At 55.3% G+C, this 21,196-nt stretch overlaps 1 protein-coding gene across 3 annotated transcripts in view; it reads left to right on the forward strand.

Moving 5' to 3' along the window:
- GRIK4 (glutamate ionotropic receptor kainate type subunit 4) overlaps window positions 1–21,196 on the forward strand; it is a 170,424-nt gene that overhangs the window by 133,650 nt on the left and 15,578 nt on the right. For all 3 annotated transcript variants that reach the window (XR_010826147.1, XM_066981111.1, XM_048063409.2), the window contains 5 exons: window positions 1,539–1,700; window positions 5,957–6,109; window positions 6,957–7,061; window positions 13,023–13,130; window positions 13,851–14,054. Coding sequence is in view for 2 of the 3 variants with exons in the window: in XM_066981111.1 (XP_066837212.1) it covers window positions 1,539–1,700; window positions 5,957–6,109; window positions 6,957–7,061; window positions 13,023–13,130; window positions 13,851–14,054 (732 nt within the window). In the remaining variant the exon portion in view is untranslated. The remainder of the gene's footprint in view (window positions 1–1,538; window positions 1,701–5,956; window positions 6,110–6,956; window positions 7,062–13,022; window positions 13,131–13,850; window positions 14,055–21,196) is intronic.

The raw sequence follows: 21,196 nt of genomic DNA on the forward strand, positions 1-21,196 counted from the left end.
TCCTGGGTCTGATCGCATTCTCGGGGGAGTTTGCCGGGCTGGAACAATCTCGTAACTCCATGTTTCGGAGATTTACAGGCATTGTTCCTACACGCACACATACGCAGGAAAGATTAAAAAATGACTTGACTCGCTGAGATCTCCTAGTCCACAGAGCCAAAAGACATTCATATTAGTGATGGAAGAGATTGGGCACCCAGCAGTTTCTGAAACTATTACTCCCACCTTCTCGCTCCATTTTAGCAATTAGCAGAAGAGAAATTAGTGAGGAAGGCACCATTATTTCCTGCTAATAGGACGGGGAGGGCTGGACGCTCCTCCGGGAAGCCGGTCCGGCTGTACAACCGCTTCCATTGGCATCGAGCTCTCCCTTTTTGCTTGTGGTTTATTTTAACACCGTCCTTGGCCACTTTGCTCCCTCCCCAGGGACGTAGGGCTTTCCGGTGAGTGGCATCTCCTCCCAGCACCTGGTGGCACTGCAGGGTTGTGCTTTCCATGGGACCTGTCCCGGTTTCTCAGCTCGAGCTTGGTGTCGCTGCCTTGGCACCGCGGTGGTGCGGTGCCGTCGCTGCGCGCCTGATGTCCGCAGCCCAGGCTGGAGTCTGGGTCAGGCGCTCTCGGAGGAAATTAAGAAGAGCAAATGGCACTAATTTCTTTCCAGACGTGACCCTTCACACTCTGGTGGTCTCGCTGGCCTGGGGATTCCTCCTGGCCGGGGTTTGGATGGACAGCCCGTGCCCGTGTGCTCGCGCCATCTGGGGCTCTCGGCTGCACGGGGGCACTTGTCTTGGAGATGAGAGCAGAGCTGGGGCGTCCCTGAGATCCCCCGGGGGTGCAAGCTGGCTCTGCCTTCCCCATCGCCCTCTGTCAAGAGACAAAAGGCCTCTGGCTCTTGGTTTAGCTGAGCACAAGCCGTGCAGGGGAAGCAAGGCATCAGCGAGGCATCGCTGCCCCTTTGCAGCAGGTTGCCTGCTCCGCCTGAAAAATACCCGGTGCCTCCCTGCCTGCGCTGAAACCTCTCTGTTACTGGGAGCCTCCTGCCAGAGAGCTGGTCTGGAAACCACACCACGCTCTCTGTTTCTGAAACAGCTCATGTGACATGGCTGTACGGTTTCTTTTAAGGATCTGAGGTCACTGAACTTCATAGACGTACAGAAAATACAGCTTTCCTCCTGCAAAGCAGGGAAGTCCTTTCTGCCAAGCCTGCTAGCGCAGCTCAGGTGTGGCTGGCACAAACCATGGCTCAGAAATGATCTTTCCAGAACCTGCTTTGGAGGATTTGGGGTCTGGTTTTGGAAAAATAAAGTGCTGGACTTGGCTGACATCTTCATTAACAGCCTGCTGAGCCCCGTCGTGGTCAGCACCCCGGATTTCCTTACAGGCTGGTGGGAGGATTTCAGCCCCAGCTGGGAGTTGGTGGGTTCAGGTGCTTTTGGCTGCATGGCACCATCTTCCCTTCAATTATATTGTCTGGTTTTGATTTTTTTTGGGTGCCCATTTGCTTTCCTGATCCTGCTTTCTGTTTTGGGCTGCTTTAGGAGTTTTCCCTCCAGCGCCTGGACAGCCTGCTGGACGACCGAGTCAACATCCTGGGGTTTTCCATTTTCAACCAGTCTCACGCTTTCTTCCAAGAGTTTGTGCAGAGCCTCAACCAGTCCTGGCAGGAGAACTGCGACCACGCTCCTTTCACTGGCCCGGCAGTAAGTAAAACCCTTCCATGGCCTCGGTGAGTCAGAAGCTGCTCTCATCCATCAGGACCGTGGGGCAGAGGAGGGAAAGACCAAGGAAAACCTCGCCCTTTGGGGTGAGAGACCTTTGGGAACCAGGTGGATGGAGAGCTTTAGAGGGCTTGGCTGCGCTCGAACGGCTGTGCAGCTTTAAATTAAACCTAATCCGAATTTGATTTGTATTTGCGTGTGAGTGCAGGGGATGGTGCGGCTCCGATTCAGTGTTTCCCAGGGGAAATTAGTCCCTGTGTATTTACCTTGGGAAGGTGGCTTGTGCAAGAGGAAGAGGCAGTCTGGCTGCACGTAGCATGGAAAAGGCTCGGGCTTAGGCAGATGCCACGAGGCTGTGCTGTGCTGCGTGCCCTGGCATCTCCCTGCTGGGTGCAGACCAGCCCTGAGATCTTCCCCAGGGACTGCAGGGAGCTGAGAGGGTTTGCACAGCAGCGTTGCCAGGTCGGGACGCAGGGGGCTGCGGCTGCAGCTGGGGGGGAAGGGAGGCAGAAAATGCCATCAGCAGAGCCTTTTGCAGCTTTTTTAATGAACTCAGAGTCCCCTCGACAAACTGCGGCAGCAGCGTGCTGCTGAAAATCTTATTGTCACTACAAAGTGATCTTAAGCAGGGAAAATAAGGAGCTTTCTGCCCTTTGTGTCCATGTCCTATTGGCTTGACATGGTGCTCAGGCCATGCTAAGTACGTGCCTGCGACCAGCCTGCGCTCCCCTATCCCAGCCCTCCTGCACCGAGGCAGCTGCTGCCTGCCCTGCTACATGTCTGTAGGGTGGCTACCAGGAGGCTTTCCCTTTGGCTGGTGGTTGCAGGACTGTTCCGAGGCATTAAAAATAGATTTCCTTCTAATAGCACAAAGGGAAGACAATAGGCAGAGGAGTGTTGCAGGTGTGATGGGGAAATAACGGAGCTCACTGCTCCTTCTTACCCTGTGTTGTCCTAAACGACCAGCAAAATCTGTAGGTGGAAGGATGCAAGCGTATGCCTCATTGCAGCACTTTCCCTGTTTTTGTTTTTGGTTTTTTTTTTTGGAAGAGTGAATGAGTTCAGAGCTGAATGGAGCTGTTTGGTTTGTGAGCCTGAACCTCAATCACCCATCAGTGCAATGCTAAGCCAGCTGGATGCTCCTTTCATTCATTCCTAAAGCACGTTCAGCAGCACAACGGGCTTCCTCGCGGGCCAGGGAGGATGATGCATCTGGAGAGGGGGCTCAGCCAGGCTGCACCACCCCAATCCTCAGCTGCTTCAGCCCGGGGGCATCCCAGAACCTGCCCTGGGGCTTCCCAAACTCAGTTGTGTGGCTGCTCTTGGCACATGCCATGCCCCAGGTGATGAGAAAAGTATCTCAGGCTGTGAATATTCAGAGCAGAGGACACGTGAAATATTCCCAGGTGGGATGTGTTTCTTCTCCTGTATCTGCCAGGGAAATCCACTTCTATTTTATTGTGCTGGTGGAAGTCTGGCAGGTCTCACATCCTGGAGGGCATCTCTGTGAGAACTCCCCTTTTTGTCCCAGGAAGCAGGTTTCTCTTCCTAAAAAGAGAAAAGGAAGCTCAACAGCTGGAAGTGACAGGAGGGAGGTTTCCTGTGAGCTCCAGGATCCAAGGGCTTTCTTGAGGGAGCTGAGACAGCATCTCGGGAAGGAGGAGGGAGCTGCTGCTCTAATGCCATTCTCATTAATCACATTGCAAAGAAAGGAAATCAGAGAAAATCATTCAAATTACAGATGGCTAGATTAGGTAATTAGAATTTAGGCTAAAACAGATGTTTGTAATTAAGTGTTTATGTCATTGAATAAAATCCAGATTGTAAAGTCTATTTCACAGGATTTTAATGGCTTTAATTCTCTGTGTTATGTTTGGGGCAAAGATACAGATGACAATGTTTTAGTAGGAAAAGGGGAAAAAAAGCCTGGCAAAACCTGGACTAGCCGAAGCTGCTCACGTTTCCCTGGAGAGCAGCTTGCCTTTAAACACGGCCTTTACGTGGGGGATTTCTGTACCTAGAAAATAAAGTGCTAATTTTCACGTAGCCACGTTTAACCCGTGGTTAGTGCCTGGAGGGGATCTGGTGTTGGGAGGAAGGTGTGCGAGGAGCTGTAGGGCACTGGGGAGGAGGAGGTGAGGCACGGGGGCGCTGCACACACCAAGCCCTCCACGTGCAGCCCCTCGCAGCGCCGTGACCTTGCAGAGATACGGTACGAAGCCAACAGGGATCGGCACAGATCAGACGATGCGAGGAGGAGAATCGATTTGTTAGCAGGCAAATCGGCTTTTTGTGACAGTGACAAAGCTGGGGTTCGAATGAGGGCGTAAAAGAAGTGAGAGGTTTTATGGGTGACATGAAGAAAGCTGGGATTTCCTGGCGTGTAGGAGGGAGCTGGTGTCACCCCCCCGGTAACCACACAAGAAGGCACTTACCTACCCAAAAAAAGCCAGAGACCGAAGAACAGAGAAGAGCTGCTGCAGTCCAGTGCTAGGTAATTTGGCACAGGGACTTAACAGCAACAACAACAATAACAGAGGTCCATTGAGGGCATGGGGGGGCCTCTTGTTCCCTAGCGAGATGACTCAATTTTCTGCATCACAACCCCCTCCCCAGTCCCTAAACTGCTTGCAAAAGTACACGGGGACCACCTGAAATCCCAGCAAATTGTTCGAGGCTAAGGATAAAATATTCCAATCAATAATGTCAAATGCTTCGCTAAGATTTACAAGTCTCTTGCTCACCAGCTAATAAGAGATCATTAACTGCTCGGAAAAAAAATGGAAATCAAAACCCAACAGGAGACAATTACAAATGCAGGGCCAATGTCCTGATTGGGTATGAGATTGTGAAATTTTGGTGTCACAGGGGTTGCATTTGCTGTCCCAACATTTCTGACTGGCCAACTGCATTTAATGTGGTTCCTGATCCAGGAAAGCAATTGCTAATCGTGTATGGTGTCCTGCAACTGGAACGGGATTCAGTCCACAGTCAAAATTAAATGTATGCTAAAGAGCTTCACTGAACGGGGGCCAAGGATGGGGCAGGCTGGAGAGTCAGACCCAAGACTGCTCGGGGCTCACGGGAAGGTGCCCAGATACTCTCTGAGTAAGGCAGGAGCATCAGGTACGTGCAGGAGGAGACATGGAGCAAATGAGAGTCAGTACCAGGGGAGAGGAGTTGGGAAAAGGAAGGACTGCCAGTTAGAGCTACAGGTTGGGGTTTGCTGGCATTAGGCTGGAATTGTGCCTTTTTACTCCTGCCAGCTTGTGTGTTTTAAGGCTTTGCACTGCTCGTTACCTGCCTGAGCCCCGGCCATTGCAGTCGATGAGGTTCCACCACCGGTCTGTGTGAGGTCAAGCAGGGTTAAGTCTGGCTCGCTCTGTCCAAATTAGCGACGTGGTTGAAGCCCAGGGTTCCTGGGGAGGATTGAACCGGGTGAGATTGTCCCCGCAGGGCAGCTGGCAGAAGCGAACAAAGCTGAGCAAGCTTCGGAGGAGGAACAGGGCACGAGGCTGCAGCTGAGCTGCCCGAAGTCCCCGACAGGGCAGGGCAGGGGACAGGAGCCCCCGGCTGGAGCTGGACCAGCCCACGGCCGGAGCTGCGACAGTAAAGGATGCTCTGGGAAGTAGCCACGAGGAAATCGTAGCCTTGGCAGTAACGAGCTGCAACAGCTTAATTCCAGCAGAGTCAGGAGGTGACGATAATTAGAAGTGAGAACTTAGCCACACCAGTGAACACGAGGGAGCAAACGGCCGATTATTGACTAGATCAAAACCCTCAGAACGGTGGCGGATGGGCAAAAGACGCGGTCTGTGCGGCTGGACGGACAAAGCAATCTGATTAAAGGCAAACAAAGCAAAGGTGGGAAGGCGGGGGAGCGAGCTCTGTGATGCTGGATGTCGCTTCAGCAATGCCACTGCAGTGCAGGTGACAGCCAGCAGGACGCTGGAGGCGGTGGCACGGGACAAGGTGGTCTCTGTTGCACCAGAAAGCCAAGATGATGTTGTTTGGGAAACAGCTCTAGCAAATCCTCATTTCTCACGGACCTGGCACTCACAGCAGTGCAGGAGGGAGGATCCTCTGGCCCCTAATGATGGCTGATGCAGCCCAGTTGTGTTTCCTCCTGTGGGTGCAGGGTTCCCCGTGGGCAGCAGATGGAACGGGCGTCACCAAAGGACCAAAAAACAGAGCTTGCTTAGAAAAAGTGAGTTTCCTTTTCTTCCTTTCCCCCGCAGCTCTCCTCCGCCCTGCTGTTCGACGCCGTGTACGCCGTGGTGAGCGCCGTGCAGGAGCTGAACCGGAGCCAGGAGATCGGCGTGAAGCCCCTGTCCTGCGGCTCTGCGCAGATCTGGCAGCACGGCACCAGCCTGATGAACTACCTGCGCATGGTGAGCGGGGCTGGAGCTCGCCGGCAGCGAAGGGCGGGCACGCACAGGCCGGCACAGGTCTGGAGCACAGAGCATCGCTCTGTTTGAAGGCAGCACTGGGAGGGAAAAGAGAGGAGATCTGAGGACTGGTTTGGCACTAGCCTTAAAAGTACATGAAAACTTCCTTTCTCGGGCTTTGCTGCAAAAAAAAATGAAGTTCAATGAATTATTATTTTTTTTAAGTGTGAATGTTTCTAGGTGATGTGAGTTCTGAGTGAACTCAAGCTGATACGAGGTCGCGCAGTACAGCTGCTTAGAGCTCCGTGGCCAGAGGAGAGCTGCCTGCGAAGGGCTTTGAGCCCCTTTGAACCCAGAAGTGTGCTCGCTGGGACCGACCCAGCCTGGCCCCGCGCAGGATCAGGCCCCACGTAGCTGAGTTTATTGATCTCACCCTCAGAGCTGAGCTGGGCCACGCAGAACGAGCGTGGGTTTTGAGTCTGTTTGGGGTGCAGCTGAAATATCACGAGATGAGGAAATGTCATGAGGGTTTTTTTGCCGGAGGAAGGATCAGCTGAACCTGAACCTTGTGCTGCTTCAGTCCACGTACGTGAAGCCTTAGTCAGAGACAGCAAAACTCTTCAGCTTCCTTCTGCTGTGCTAACAGGAGGCGCAGGAGCTTGCCCTTGTGGCTGTGCAGCTTGCTCCAGCAGCAGGCGAGCGATGTTCAGCCCGCACAGCGAGGCCAGGCACCCCCCTTGGCTCCCTTTGCAACACGAAAACTGCACCCGCGTTGTGCCGTCGCTGCCGGGAGGGTGCCTGGGCGCGTGCCCACCTCGACGGGCGCTGTAACTCACTCTCTCTTGGACAGGTAGAATTGGAAGGTCTCACCGGCCACATCGAATTCAACAGCAAAGGCCAGCGGTCCAACTACGCCCTGAAAATCCTGCAGCACACACGCGGCGGCTTCCGGCAGGTGAGGGAGGTGGTGCGGGCCGCTGGGGACGGGCTGGGTGCATCCTTGCAGGGGTTCAGCTCGGGATATCACGGGTGAGGAGGGGACGGACCCGGCCCTTGGCAAGAGGAGGTGTTCAGCGAGTGACAAGCTCCCACTCATGACGCTTTTGTTCTCAGGCCCTCGTTTGCTTTTTGGCTCAGTGCTTGTAGATTCCTCACCGCACTGGTCCTTTTTCTACCCGTCACCCTCTTTCTGTTCAAGTGATGTCTTCAGTCAAAGTTAAGGATGCTGTGGGGGTCGGAGCTTGGTGCCACTGATATCAAACTGTTGAGATTACGTGACACAAGGCCAAGGAATTCGGCTTTTACTGGTAAATCCAAACCTCCTTCAGGAAAAAGGAAAAAAAAATATGGAAGCCCTTGAAAGAGACTTTTTGTCTGTCTTATTTCCATGCTGACAGCGCTACACCTGCCCTTTTCTTGGAGATTGCCGTTTCCCCTAGATGCTGGCAGAGGACAAAAGCTGTAGTGTCTTACTGTCCTGCCCCACACCAGCAGAGCGTTCTGGCTTTAGGAAACCTTCTGGTCTGGCAGCGGTGAGCTTTAGCCTCGGCAGGACGTTGCCTGCCAGCCCTTACCTGTCAAGTGACAGCTCAGCTTTGATGCTGCCTGTAGCTGGCTCCGGGTGAGCAGGGCTCAGGATGGCATCCTCCCCGCAGCGGGATCTCTCGGAGCACCAGTGCCCTTTGAATCCTTACCCAAGCCCATCACGCTCTGAGTAAAAGTGACAGATCCAAGCCCGTCTGCATTACCAGGAGCCTACGTTCAGCTCCAGCAAGGGAAGCAAGTGCTGTAAGCCTCGCTACGACTGCTGCATTTTCCATCTGCTCGAACGTGGTGGGGAGTTCGTGTGAAGTGTGCAGGTCCTCCTGGAGCAGCCCTGCTCTGAGAGCTCCACGAGAGCTCCGAGAGCTGCATTACCCCTGGCAGCCCCGCCGATGTAGCTCAGCTCCTCACTTGGGTGACAGAAACGGTGGCTTTTCCTTCCCATCGCTGAGTGAGCATCCCTGCTTCGAGAGAGGATCTCCCCTCCCTGGGCAGGTGATGGTGTGAGGTCCCTGCCTGTACTTCAGGTGGTGCTGGGTCGCTCTGTGCTGTCCATACTGACCTTTTCCCTAGCTTGCAGGCTTGCTTTGGGGTTGAAGGGTGGTGCTGGTTCCCAACCCTCTGCGGTGGGAGGGCTGCAGACCCCCTCGTGCCTCTTCTCTCCCCTTTGCCCTGTGGTCCCTCAGTGGTGACGAAGCACGGGATGAGCGATGCCGTGGGATGCTGGGGGACATCCCAACGAAACGGGACCTGGCCCCTAAAACACAAATATCTCAGCTCTTTCTCCACGAACCCAATGTGAAAGGGGAAAACCATTTGCGATCTGTTGCATGCAGGAGGTTGGTAAACAAGCAGCTTCACGTTTCGGAGGTACCCGGGAAGCCTGGGCTGGAGCGGAGCGTTTTCAAATTTCCCGTCAGAGAGTGACGGTGACAAATTGCTGCGAGTCACAGCGACACAGCGCCGGAACGGCAGGGCAGTCCCTCGGTGTGTGCAGCTGCCTGCTGGGGGTGTTTGGTGGCTGCGAGCCCTCTCCATCAGGAGTTTTTCTGCCTACAACCTGCTCCGTCTGCCCACAGCAGCCTTTCTGCCGCCTGCTCTCCCCTTCTCAGGCAGCCCCACGGAGGATCTCGTCGAGCAGCAGAGCCACGTGGGACCTCCGCGCAGGTTTTAGGGGCTGTCACCCACGTACCCAGCTGGGACGGTGGCCCCAGACACTGCTGCAATCTCCTCCACGGCTGCAGAGGGAAGCCGAAGCCCTGGAGGCTGCAGCCTCTCCACCACGCCATAGGCAGTTATCTTCTGCTCACCAAGCAGGCTTCCTGGGATGAAAATAACTAAATAAATCATTAGAAATCATTTAATTAAACCCATCACGAGGGGACAGGGTAAGGAACAGGCATTCACATCCTGGGGGCAATCTTGTTCCCAAGGGTTATATTAGCTGATTTGTCCAGGCTCTCGTTTGAAACGCTCCTATTCCCTTCTTATTTTTAATCAAGCTCACGCTCTCTGCCCATTTCTCTCTCTTTCTCTCTCCCACCCTCTCTCCTTCCATCTACCGAAGCCACAGGGACTTCCAGCTCATCAGCTTTGATAGAGAATTCACCGAATCTTGAAGCTGATCCAGATCTCAGCCAGCAAACAAATTAGAGACACTTAGATTTTAAAATTTGCTGTTGCTTTTGGGCAAGGAGAGACAGGGCTTTTTGACATCCAATTCTTAATACATTTACGTAATACACCGAACGTGTTTTTTCCTGATTTAGCTTAACTAGTGGAAATTTTTCCCCAGCCATATGAAAGCTGCTCTCTGCTCACAGAATGCCCGATAAAGCACGGGCTCATTAATGTGTCGGTGATCCATAGATCTGACAAGGACTGAGTCGGTAAATGTCATCTTTTTATTTTCTCCCTTTCTTTGCCCATACAAAAAGCATCACTCAGGCTTCTGGGCAGCGATTTGCACTGAATGCCGAGCTGAGGTTTGGCAGCTCAACAAGAGGGAATGAAGAGGGGCTGGGACTTGCCTGGCCCTGGGGAAAGCGAGAGGAGAGGCAGGGGGAGCTGGAGCCCCACGAGGGGCAGGTTGTCCCCAGCTCTGGCTGCGATGTCCTTGCGTCTGGCTGACTGCTGGCGTCCGGCTCTGGAGCACTGGAAGTGATGGGGGTGCCTAATTGCGGTGTTGATGAGCTCCAGACGAGCTACCAGCCGATAGCTCCGGGACCCTCCGCAGTCCCCGCCGCATCAAGCCTTTGTAACGGAGAAGCGGCTGATCGGTCTCGGTGGGGGCTCGCTCCTCGGAGCACGGGTTTGGAGACGGAGCCTGCAAGGACGCCCCGAGCTCAGTACCTGCCACCAGCCATCCTGCCTGGGCGATGCCGGGTGTCAGTCGTCTCCTTTGGGGGACAGGGGAGCTCTGGGGGTGCTGTGTGTGCGCCTCGGGGTTGGGCAGGTTTCTGTAGCTGGCTCTCTCTGTGTGTCCCCTGCCAACTTCTGCCTGCTTGCCTCCGTCTTGCAGTGTCCTTCAGGAGTGCCAGCCACCTGGCAGCTTTGCGCAGTGCCCTCTGAGGGTTTTCCTTCCTTTATTTGCTCTATTCCCTTTTCCACCCCCTCTCCAGACACTAATTCCTTCCTCTCTGGGCTGGCGGAGGCACCGTGTACCAAGCACCCACTTAATTACATCTCCTACTGGCACAGGCCCTTCCCGTCGGTGCCAGCAGGATCTCCAGGTGTTGGCCTGATGAGAAATGGGAGCAGTTCGTGCGCCTTCCTTTTCCTGGGGCCACAGAGGAGGGGGGGGTGATGGATGCGATCCTCAGGACGGTGCTTGCTAATCGTAGCCCGGAGGAGAGCTGGGTTCGCTGCGCTGGAGACCTGCCTGGTGTAAGACATCCACGATCAAGGCTGGCTTTACCTTAATTTTTAGGTAAAAGAATTAGGGCCTCCTGAAGTTTATGGAGAGGTCTTGCCATGTTGTCTCTCGCTGCCGTTCGGGCCTGCAGGGCACTGAGCAGCAGACTTCATTAAGATCATTAGTGCGAGGGGCATTTTGTCATCCTGTGCCACGAGGAGCTCGCGAGCCCAGGCATCATTAACGTGGCCGTGTCTGAGCGGAGCAGCTGAAGGATTAAAGGAGCGAGCCACACTTGCGTTGCTTTAACTGCTGGTAATTTTCTCCGGAGATAAGAAATCTTTAAGTGCCACCGATCCCAGTAATGCCTTGTGCAGAGCAGCTGTTTTGAGGGGCCTCTCCTGCCTGTGGGGACGGGGCAGTGTCAATTCCTTGCTTGTCCCAGGCTCCAGCAGCTGCTTTTTGGGCTGGTTTGCACTGAAACGGGGCGTTTGCTCCCTGCTGATCACAAGGGCTTATATCAAGAAAGGTCTCCTGCCCCAGGACCCTTTGCAGGCGTTGAAGGCAGGATGGGCAGAGCGGGGCTGAGCACAGGAGGTGCCGAGGGGCTCCGCGGGGGGCACGTACAGAGCTTTCTCCATCCGAGCCGTGGGCTGCCACCTGCCACCAGGTGGTACAATCCCTCTCGCAAAGGTGTTGAGCTCCAAATTGCAGCCAGGTAGCTGCGTTGCCCTCGCTGCTCTCTTGGGAACGCTCTGCCATCGTCGCTTCAGCTCCTCCGATCGTTGGAAGCCCTCTTTCGGATTTTTCAGCCTGTTTATTTCTGGCTGGTTTCTGTCTATTTATTTTTGCGCTAACGCTATCGTTTTAGCTTCGAAATCTGTTCTACCTCTTTTTGTATGGGCCTCCTCCACCTGCTGTATTTTTACAGACCAATCGCAGCCTCTACTAAAAACTCCCGCGTCCTAAAAACTCTTAAGTCCTAGTCCGGAGCCTTAACGACGCAACCATCTTAACCACGTCTGGGCCGAGCGTTTGATTATCCCCTAAAGCGTTCTGCAGATGAATATGTTTTCTGTTTTTCAGAGGCTCTTTATACGTAGATAGAGATGATTAAAATCACCTTGACGCCCGTCTTGCAGGAGAGGGGGAGATCTGAGGATCTTCTGACACGTCAAACTTCAGATGTGGCGAACAGCACGAGGAGACAATTAGTGGCATTGTCACCCTGCGAGGGGACAGTCGTGAGCTGGAACAAGCCAGGATGGGGTGGAAGGACCCCGGCACACGGGAGTGCTTGGCTTTGGTGCTGTGTTCAAAGCAAGGTCAAATCCACTGCGCTGTCAGAGGAGGAGGCAGTCAATTAGTCTCAATATGCCAGCAGGGGAGGGAGGAATCTGAGAAGAGCGAAGGCTGTTAAAATTAAAGTTAATCTGTCACTAATCTCTGCTTGTGAAGTCTAGGAGGGGGGAAAACAACGAGGCGATGTTTATGACTGCTCTCTGGCTCAGAGAGGCGCTTAGAGCAGAGGGGGTTTTGTTCAGCAGCCGCTGCAAGAGGCGAGCACCTTGGCGCGGAGCTGAGGAATGCGGGCTGGGTGAGCTCCCTGTCCGAGAAGTGACTGGCAAATCCCCAGTTTGAGACTCTTGTTCCCAGAGATGTGCCCTGCCCTGCAGTGTGACCGTGCTGCTGGGAGCGTGATGGGAGTCAAGCCACAACCAGCTGCCAAAACAACAGGATGCCCGAGACCTGATCCAGTACAGCCATCACCGTGCCTCCGTCTCCTATCAGGGGCTCAGTGCCCCCGTGCTGGGTGCAGCCCCCAGAGGTGCTCGCAGCCCGTTCAGAGCTCCCTGCCACAGTGAGCGCCTTTAGCAGGGCGTTGCTGATGCTGCAGAAGGTGCTGAGCTGGCAGCTCGGAGGAAGGATCCCTGTTGTGTTGCCTGCAGGGGCTTGCTCCAGCAGCCGGGGCGATTCAGCCCCCCCTGGGGTGGCGGTGCTTTCAGGCTGCGTTCGGCTCAGCACAGGGGCTTGGAGGTGACTGCGAGGTCCTCAGCCATCCGTCACGCTGTAGGAAAAGCCCTGACCACGAAAGGATTTGCTCGAGCCCCACGTTTATGGAGGAGCTGTGAAGACACGTGGGCGTTTTGGGGTCAGCCACCACCTCTCCGGGCTGTACTTCAGTGGTGTTGGAGGACTTCGGCTGGGGCAGCTCTTCAACAAGTGATGAGCTGGGACCTGATGGGATCAGAGAGGATCTACGGAAGAAAAAGGAGAGAGGAAAGGGTCTCAGGGAGAGCGAGCTGGCCTCCCTCAGCTGCAGGTCTACGTATGAGACAGTAAAAGGCTCTTCTAGGGGGCATAAGGGAGCAGGATCCTGATCTGCATGCTCAGTAACGGAGCGTTCATAAATACCTTTTACAGGGCCAGCCGGATGGTTGTCAGTCACCGGAGCCATATGGTGGGAGCGTACAGTAATTTGTCCTGTAAATTTCCTTATTGTGCTGTTTCTCTTTCCAGATCGGCCACTGGCATGTTTCTGAAGGACTCAGCATGGACAACAGGATCTTCTCCTCCAACATATCCGACAGTCTGTTCAACACCACGCTCATTGTCACCACCATCCTGGTAAGTGAGGGGGTCACCTACAGTTCCCATTAGCTCGTCGCCAGCCCAGTGCTTAGGGGTGTCAATCAGCTGCAACATTATTCTCTCCTCCTACCCCCCTCTGCCCCCAGCATGCAGTGTTGCACACTGATTTCATAAAGAACAGACGATCAAATCTCTAATTACAGCACTGAGGACAATTCATGACAGTGTAATTAAACTCAAGTTGATGTTTCATATGGAAATGATATTTGATGAGTTCAGAAGCAGCTGGGGAGAGGGCTGGAATGGGGATAAGTTGCCATTTTACATTCATCTCTGAATGATGTTCTTGTTCTGTGTACAGCTGGTAAGTTGGAAGGGACAGTTGTCCCATCTACCCATAAAAATTACTAAAATTGGCTGAGATGGGTGCAACTTCTATGAACCAAGACCTCACAGGTACAGGCAATACACGCAATTACCCTTATAGAAGTTCCCTGTCTGGTGCTGGGCTGGTACCCATGATTTTTTCCACTACTTCTGCTGGAAGACCCTCAAAACCCCGAAGCACACTGGGCGTTATTCCCTTGCATCCCACCAAGTTTGCTGAAAGAGAGGCCGAGCTGGGAAGGTTGGCCCAGGTGCCCCGTATCAGAGCTTTCGCATCCCAGCCCCTGCAGGGAGCCCCCTCCCCGCTGCGCCGTGCTGCTGGGACGCCCCGGCTAAGATGGGAATGACAGCTGCCCAGTTTCGATGCAGGAAAACCCGTACTTAATGCTGAAGTGGAACCATCAGGAGCTGGAAGGCAACGACCGCTACGAGGGCTTCTGCGTGGACATGCTGAAGGAGCTGGCCGAGATCCTGCGCTTCAACTACAAGATCCACCTGGTTGGCGACGGGGTGTATGGAGTCCCGGAGGCAAACGGCACGTGGACAGGGATGGTTGGGGAGCTGATTGCTCGGGTAAGTGAATTAACCGCTCCTTTTAGCTGTGCTCTAGTGGGACTTGGCAGTGGCAAAGCCTGATGCTTTCTTAAGTGCTCCAGGATGATAAGGATGGATGGGGGTTTTAGTCTGCGTGCAAGGCTCTGACCGGAGGATCCCTCTTCAGTGTTTTCTCCTGGTTGTAAATGCAGTTGTTGTGTCAGTGTGACAGCGTGCGAAGTCGCGGCGGGTGCTAGTGCCCCTGGGTGCTCTCAAGGCTGTTTGCTTTGCCTGCGCTCTGAGATCCCTGCTCGACACCGAGTGGTGTTGGGTTATTTTTTTTCACAGTGGAAAAAAAAATAATGAAAACTTGACATAGAAGAATGTGCAGGTACTGGCAGGGTGGGCAGTAGAAATCAAAGCAAACTTGCAAAAAGGCACCGTTTGAGCAGGGAGGGAAGGGAGTAAGAATCCCATTTCTACCCAGAAAAGTTTGGGCAGGTTCATTTCAGCACCTCGACTTTCGCTATTGTTTTTGGAGAGGAGCAGTTTTTGCTCGCTGTGCATGGATCGAGCTCTGTTCGCGTTCCTCTCTATGGCAGTGATGTAGCCCGAGAGCTGCCTGCTTTTGCTGGGTCTGACAACACTTTGTGCGTGTGTGCGCGCTCCTGTGCCCCCCTCCCTGCTCTTTGTTTTCCCCCGCAGCTAAAGGTGCTCCTTCCCCTGGGATCCCGGAGCTTAAACACAGTTGATGAAATGCTCCGAGATCCTTAGTAAAACAGGCTTAGCCGAAGCCAACATTAAGACTGATGCCATTTAAACCGATTCTTCCTCGCTGGGTTCCGCGCTGCCTTGTCATTACCGACGTGCCTGCGAGAACCCGGTGACAGCTTCTCAGCTGGTGGCAAATCCGCGGGGAGGTGTGCTCGTGATAATCCTCAGCGCTGTGCCAGAGGAGCACCCGAGCCACCCCATCATTACCCTTACAGCAGCGGTGTGTCCTGCTGCGAAGCGGAGGGACGAGGACCCGATTCCATCCCTCTGGGGTGCGCATCTCTCCGTGATGCCCCCCAGCATCCCGCTGCTCTCCCCCAGCAGGCAAAGGGGGCTCGGCTGATGCTCCCTCCTCCCTTAGCAGCTCCATTTGAGTGTCCCAAGCCAGGTGGGACAGCTCCGGGTCCGAGCGAGGTGCTGAGGGGCAGGATACGTGCTCAGGTCCCCGTTCAACCGATGCCACCACCTGGGTCGCCCTTCCCGGCACAGCGCGAGCTCGGTGCCAGCTGAGATTCCTCCTCCGCAGCCTCTGGTGAGGAGCCTCCTGTACGGCTGTTTGCAAACGCCCTGGGCTATTGGCGTAGTTTTTGTGCACCTCTCGCTCCGTGTGTCCGCACACGCAACTACGTGTCAAACGGTTCTGCGGCGCTGCTTCTGGGAGGCGAGAAGGAGCAGGGTGTGATGTGTGATCTGGGCGGGCGAGGAAGGGAACAGCCATCGGGCTCTTGGCCTGCTGGCCCTGGCAGCACCTCCCCGCTAGATGGGAGCTCCTGGAGGGCGCTTTTGGTAGCGGTAAGTGTTTTAACTTCATCTTCGCAGAGAAACAAATCGTTTCTCCTTCAACTCGAGCTTTATTTAGGAGGATTTTTGTTTCTGCTTCAGCAGGACGGAGCTGGCAAATCTGTGCGAGGCTGAATCAGAAATCAGAGATGAGAACAGGCGTTCTCTGCTTGGTTCTCTCTAGGCCTTCAGAAACTTTAGAAGGGTGATTCCAGCGAGTTTTTGATGGGTCCCAGGCCTGGCAGGGCAGAGCTGGCCATGTGCGTGCTGCTCTCTGTCCCGCCTGGAGGCAGAAGCACCAGAGGATGTGTTGGCCACCATGTTCCTCTGCCAGGGGATTCATTCCCTGGGCACTTTTCTCCCTCCAGCTCAGCTCTGTGCAGCCTTGAGGGCATTAGTCAGGACACAAACCTGCCGCAGGGGTCAGAGCATCCCAAATCCTACCCAAAAGGAAAGCTTGCACCTGACTCTTCATGCAGTGCTGTATTAACGTAAGGCAGGGATTCCTTCCTCACCCCGATCAGCTTCTCATACAGCCAGCTTTGGCCAATGTGCATGTAAGTGTGCAGGACCAGAAGGTCGGAAAGTTACCCAGCTCCATGCAATGCCTTCCCTCTATTTTATTTCCATTTCTGTAACGCCCCCATGGCACTGAAGCTGCTCCGAGCAACTATGGGCTATCTGGGAAAAATATTTCATTTTACTGCTGCTGGATTGACCAGCTATTGATTTATTCCTTAGTGCTGAAAATTCTCTTACAGCTAATTGTGCGCTGTGATATGAGTGAGACGGTTTCTGTACAAACATCCATTTGTTGTTGACCCAAATTCACAGGTCGATAAGATTCACGAATCTGATCGACCCGCTCACAAAACCGATTAAGAGCTGAGGAGCACGAGGAATGGGATGGCTCGGGGGGGGGGTTGGAGGAGCTGCAGAGGTCCTGGGTCCGGGTCAGCAGCCGGACTCGCGCTCAGATCGGGAACCCTGTAAGCATCGTGGTCAGGTGAAGGAAATGCAGCCTGGGAGAAGTCACCTGGAAGGACTCGAACCCCTTCCTTAATGAAGATGTCACAAATTTGGAAACCGCCAAGCTAACCAGTCTTTGTGTGCATGCGGGGCAGGACGGCTCAGCACCATTCCTGTCCCTCGAGCGAGCAGGGCAGCAGAGCTGCTCTCGGGATGGAGCAGGCTTTGCTGATAGCCCCGCTGGGTCTGGCACAGAAGACTTCAGTCTCCAGCAGCTGGGCTGACACCTTACACGCCTGCTATCCATAACAAGCAAACGGGGGAACAGCGAATCTTCCTCTCGCCTATTGTTTGCCTTTGGAGCCTTCGGGGACAACAGCACGGAAAGAATTACGTCTCACTTCTTCCTGCCGCGGTACGGAAGCCTGGCTTTGACTCCCCGATGGTTGTCTTGTCTTCCCTTTCTCTTCCCCAGCACGTCCTCGAGCCGAAATGAATTCGCTAGTCAGCTACAAGCCGACGAGTGTATTTTCCAGGCGATGTGACAGCTCTCTCTTTGTTCCACCACGGCTGTACTCGCTGTCTGGGTAGCGGAGCGCCTTGGTGGCTGTGCTCGGTGCCTGTACATCAGCTCTCAGCACGCTGCTGGTGCTCAGCACCCTTTGCTCCTCCCGAGGAGCCGTGTTTGTGCCCGGGAGCGCCTGCGGCAGCAGCGCCTGCCTTCACCCACCTCGGGGCTGCCCCCGGGGAACAGGGCTAAGCTGACAGCAGACACTGTGGCTTGGTGTGGTCTTGCCAGGAGGCTTTACCGGCAGGAACGTGATGCTGGGGTTTTGCTGTGAGGCCTCCCAGGGCCTCCCTCTGACAGCCGGATCAGTGCCCTGTTCAGCTGGGCACCAGCGCCGGGTGCCTGTCCCCACCAGCACGCTCACCTGAAGGACAGCACAGCCCGGGCAGGAGCAGGCTCCATGCAGACTTGGATTTCTTTTTCTGCAGCCTCTGTCAGCTGCCCAGGCATCTTTTGACGTTTAAATAGCAGGGTGGTGCAAGGTGGTGGGCGTGCTGGTGGGCGCGTGGACCAGGAGCTGGCCCTGCGGGGCATTTAGGTGCAAGGGCCGGGTGCCACGGGGACAGCAGTGCTGGCCCGTGCCGTGCCCGTGGGTCCAAGTCCCGTGGGTGGCGTGAGGCTGGTGCTGCTGCAGGAGGTGCCTTAGGGTGCGTCAAGGGAGAAGGGGCTGGGGAGAGCGAGCTCCTGCCGTCCCCCCCTGCACAGCACCGTCTGGGGAGCGATGGGGTGCGGAGCAGTGCTGGGCCTTTGGCTTCTGCATCAGTGGCTTGAGTCTGGCTGAGATCAGCAGCGATTAAAGCTCTATTTAAAGCAGGGGAGATGAAGCTGTGCATCTTGCAGTCCTGGAAGGACTTGAAGGCTTTGGGGTGAGGCTTTTCCAGCTCCGCTGCCGTGACCACGGGAGGTGCTTTGTGCTCTGAGGCCCTGTCCTCAGCTGCTCCAAGGATAGGGGAGTGGAGGAAGGGGATAAGAGGGAGAAGTTCTTCCAAAATTGGCGGAGTCCTGCAGTGGGTGTTGGTGTTCAGCGAGAAAAAGCTGTGTGTGGGTGTCGAGAGGGAGGGAGGGGGGGGTCTGTGTGTGCGCCGGGGGGCTGCCAACGTGCCGGGGGGAGCTGGGCAGGTGGGAGGGAGGTGTGGGTGGGCGAGTGGTGGAGGTCGGTGGCGTGCTGCTGATCTTGTCGTGCACACAGTGTGCATGCCCACATCGCTGTGGTGTGAGCTGGGTGGGTGTCCCTGCCGGTCCTGGGTGGCTTTTAGGGTCCCTCTTCCCTGTGCGTCATCCCAGCTGGCCCTTGCCAAGGGCACAGGAGCACCTGGCAGAGTTTCTCCTCCCTGGAGATAGTGCAGGGGGAAGGCAGACCTGAGGCTGGTGTCTGCGCTCATGACTGATCCTCCCGTCCCCATTTGTGGCTTTGGCGGAGGGTGGCAGCCTCCGGGGCTTTCAGGCTGTCACTTTGCATACGGCAGAATTCACAGACATCCTTCAAAAAAAAAAAACCAGTTTTGAGTGACCCTCACCTGGCCCTGGTTTTAAATGCAAGAATGTGCGTCCCTGGCTGCCTGCACAACCCGAAATAGCTCCTCGCAGATCAGATGGGCAGTCCGTGCATCAATCCAGCAACCAAACGGTGCCACAGGACAGGGCTGCAGACCTCACAGCAAGGGGACACAGTAAGAAATACCTTCCCCTGCCCTTGGCCACAGTGTGTGCTGTTGGCAGTACCGGCAAGGAGGGCACAGGGGATTTAGGAGCCGAGCTGCTGTTGAAGTCAGGGACTCATCCTCCTGCAAGAAATCCCAGGTTTGTGCTGCCGGAGCCATCCCCCAGGCGTGCGTTTCGCACCGAAGCACGGACAGCCCAAAGCCTGGCACCGCTCGGGCTCTCCCCGCCGGCTGGAGGCTCGTGGGTGGCAGCAGGGCCGCAGCAGGGCCGCCCACCCGGCCCTGGCGTTTCGGGAATTTCGTCAGGATCGTTCCCGGCCGGGCTGCGCCTGACGTCAGGCCCCATTCATCACCATTAGCCTCCAGATGAGCCTTGTCAGCATCCGCAGCGAGGAGGCGGCTGCCTCCTCCGGACTGACAGTCCCCGCAATTTCCTTCGTAAGGCTGCTTTAATTGTTGTTCCTCCTCAGGAGCCCGGCTCAGCCTCCGTGTTTAACATCCTTTCCAGGGGCAGCACAAGCTTGTCTGCCGATGCCGGCAGATCCCACGGTTAGTGCCAGGTACGGTCACGGCGGCTCGTGCTTTTATCCCCGCCGCCAGCCCACCTGGGCTTTCTCTCGCCCAGTGAGAGTTTTGGCCTTGTCTGAGCGGTGCTTTGTTAAAGGAGCGCCTGTTTCTACTCCCAAAACGCTCTGGGTCTTTTTCTAAGCCGATTTCATGCTGACATTTATAGCTGCAACTGTGCTGAAGGCTGAAAATCCTGCAGCGTTTGCCCCTCTTCCCCCCCCCCATCCTTCGCCCCCTGGTTTCCCTTTCCCCAGAGCTGGGACGCGGATGGAGCGCAGACACACGAAATGAGACCCGTTTCTCCCCCCAAATGCATTGTTCGGGCTATAAAACGCCGACTCCTACCCGTGCTCAGGTGGGGAGGGGAGGAGAGCGCCGAGGTCTGCAGCGCTGCCTGTAACCAAGATACGCTGACCCCGGTGAATCACACGAGCTGGGTGAACATCAGGAAGCGCAGGCGAAAGCATGAAATGGATGACGGGCAGGCAGGGAGCGCGCTGCGTGCCGTTCCCAGATCAAAAGTTTCTTGCTGTCAGAAAGCAGCCCTGAAGTTGCCCGACTTCTGAGCCTGGAGAGGAGAGGGAGAGCAGGGAGCCGGAGGGAGCAGAGCCGCAGACAAAGCCGCCAGCAGCCCGGTCTCTGCTGCGGGGAGCAGCCGCCAAAGGAGGAGGCGAGCGTGGGTGTGCGGAGGTAACAGCAGCCTGCAAGTGACTGGGGCTCTGGTGCTGCCTCCTGGGAGGACAAAAGTTGAGCCGGCAGGGAAAGAGCAGAGGGAGAAGGGCTTTAAAAGAGCAGAGGGAGACGGGCTCTAATTGCCTTCACACCATTCGGCACAGGCAGCAGGTGCACCCCGTGAAGGCCCGTGCCCACGGGATGTTCTCCAGGTGCTTCAGCCCGATCCTTTGGCACCCCGTGGCACTTTTTGGAGAACTGGGAGAGGAAATCCATTGTCAGGATGAGCTGTATCTTCACCAGGGGCTTTGCTGGCAGAGCTCTCCCCGGGACAATGGTACCTGCAAACCCTGTTAACATAGGCAGGAGAGGGTTAGGAAGCTTGAGGCTTTCCCCGCAGATAAAATTCCTCACATGCCATGTTCCACAGATGAATTGATCCCATCTTTGTAATCTCCTGGTGCTTACATAGGCCTGAACTGCTCACACTCGATGCTGTGATTGCTGGTGCCTTTTAAAAACCCTGTGGGTAAACGTCTGGCTAGGCAGAAATCCTCCCCAGCTCATAATTCACTCCAGCCTGCACCTCCCAGGAACCTGTAATAGCTGCTGGGAAACAATTGCAAAAATCCGGCAGTGGGCTTGTCCAATAAAGCCGTCCTGCACGGGCTGTGAAATATCACCTTCTCCGTGCCCCGTGCCCCTTACCTGCTAGCGGGCAGGCTTGCTGATCCCCTTGCCTTTCTTTCCCTTCTCCTCCAGCCTGCAGGCTGCAGTAGGGCTGCCCTTTGCTCCTGCAGCTCCTGCCTTTTATTGGCCCGTCCTCCCCATCTGCCTCAAAGTGGTTTTGGGGCTGCGGGAGTGAAAGACACGGGCAAACCTCAGCCAGGAGGCACTTGGCCCTGTTTTTCTTCGGGAAGAAGAAGCGAGAGCAGCAGGGGCAGAGAGCGTGGCACGAGCGGTGCACCAGCAAATTTGCCTTTGAGTGGTGCATTTGCAAGTAGGGCATGGATCCAGAGAGATAAGCCGCATATTTTATCGGGTCTTCAGGCCTGATGGTGCCTTAGCTTCTGCACAGACCTTATGAAACCCGGGGACAACATGTGCAAATAGCTTTTCTTCCCCCCCCCCCTCCTCCCCTTTTTCTTTCTTTCCACATGCATAATTGTCATCCTGCAAAGCAGGCAAAC

This window comes from Anser cygnoides, chromosome 21, assembly GCF_040182565.1.
Source record: "Anser cygnoides isolate HZ-2024a breed goose chromosome 21, Taihu_goose_T2T_genome, whole genome shotgun sequence".
Classification (NCBI taxonomy): domain Eukaryota; kingdom Metazoa; phylum Chordata; class Aves; order Anseriformes; family Anatidae; genus Anser; species Anser cygnoides.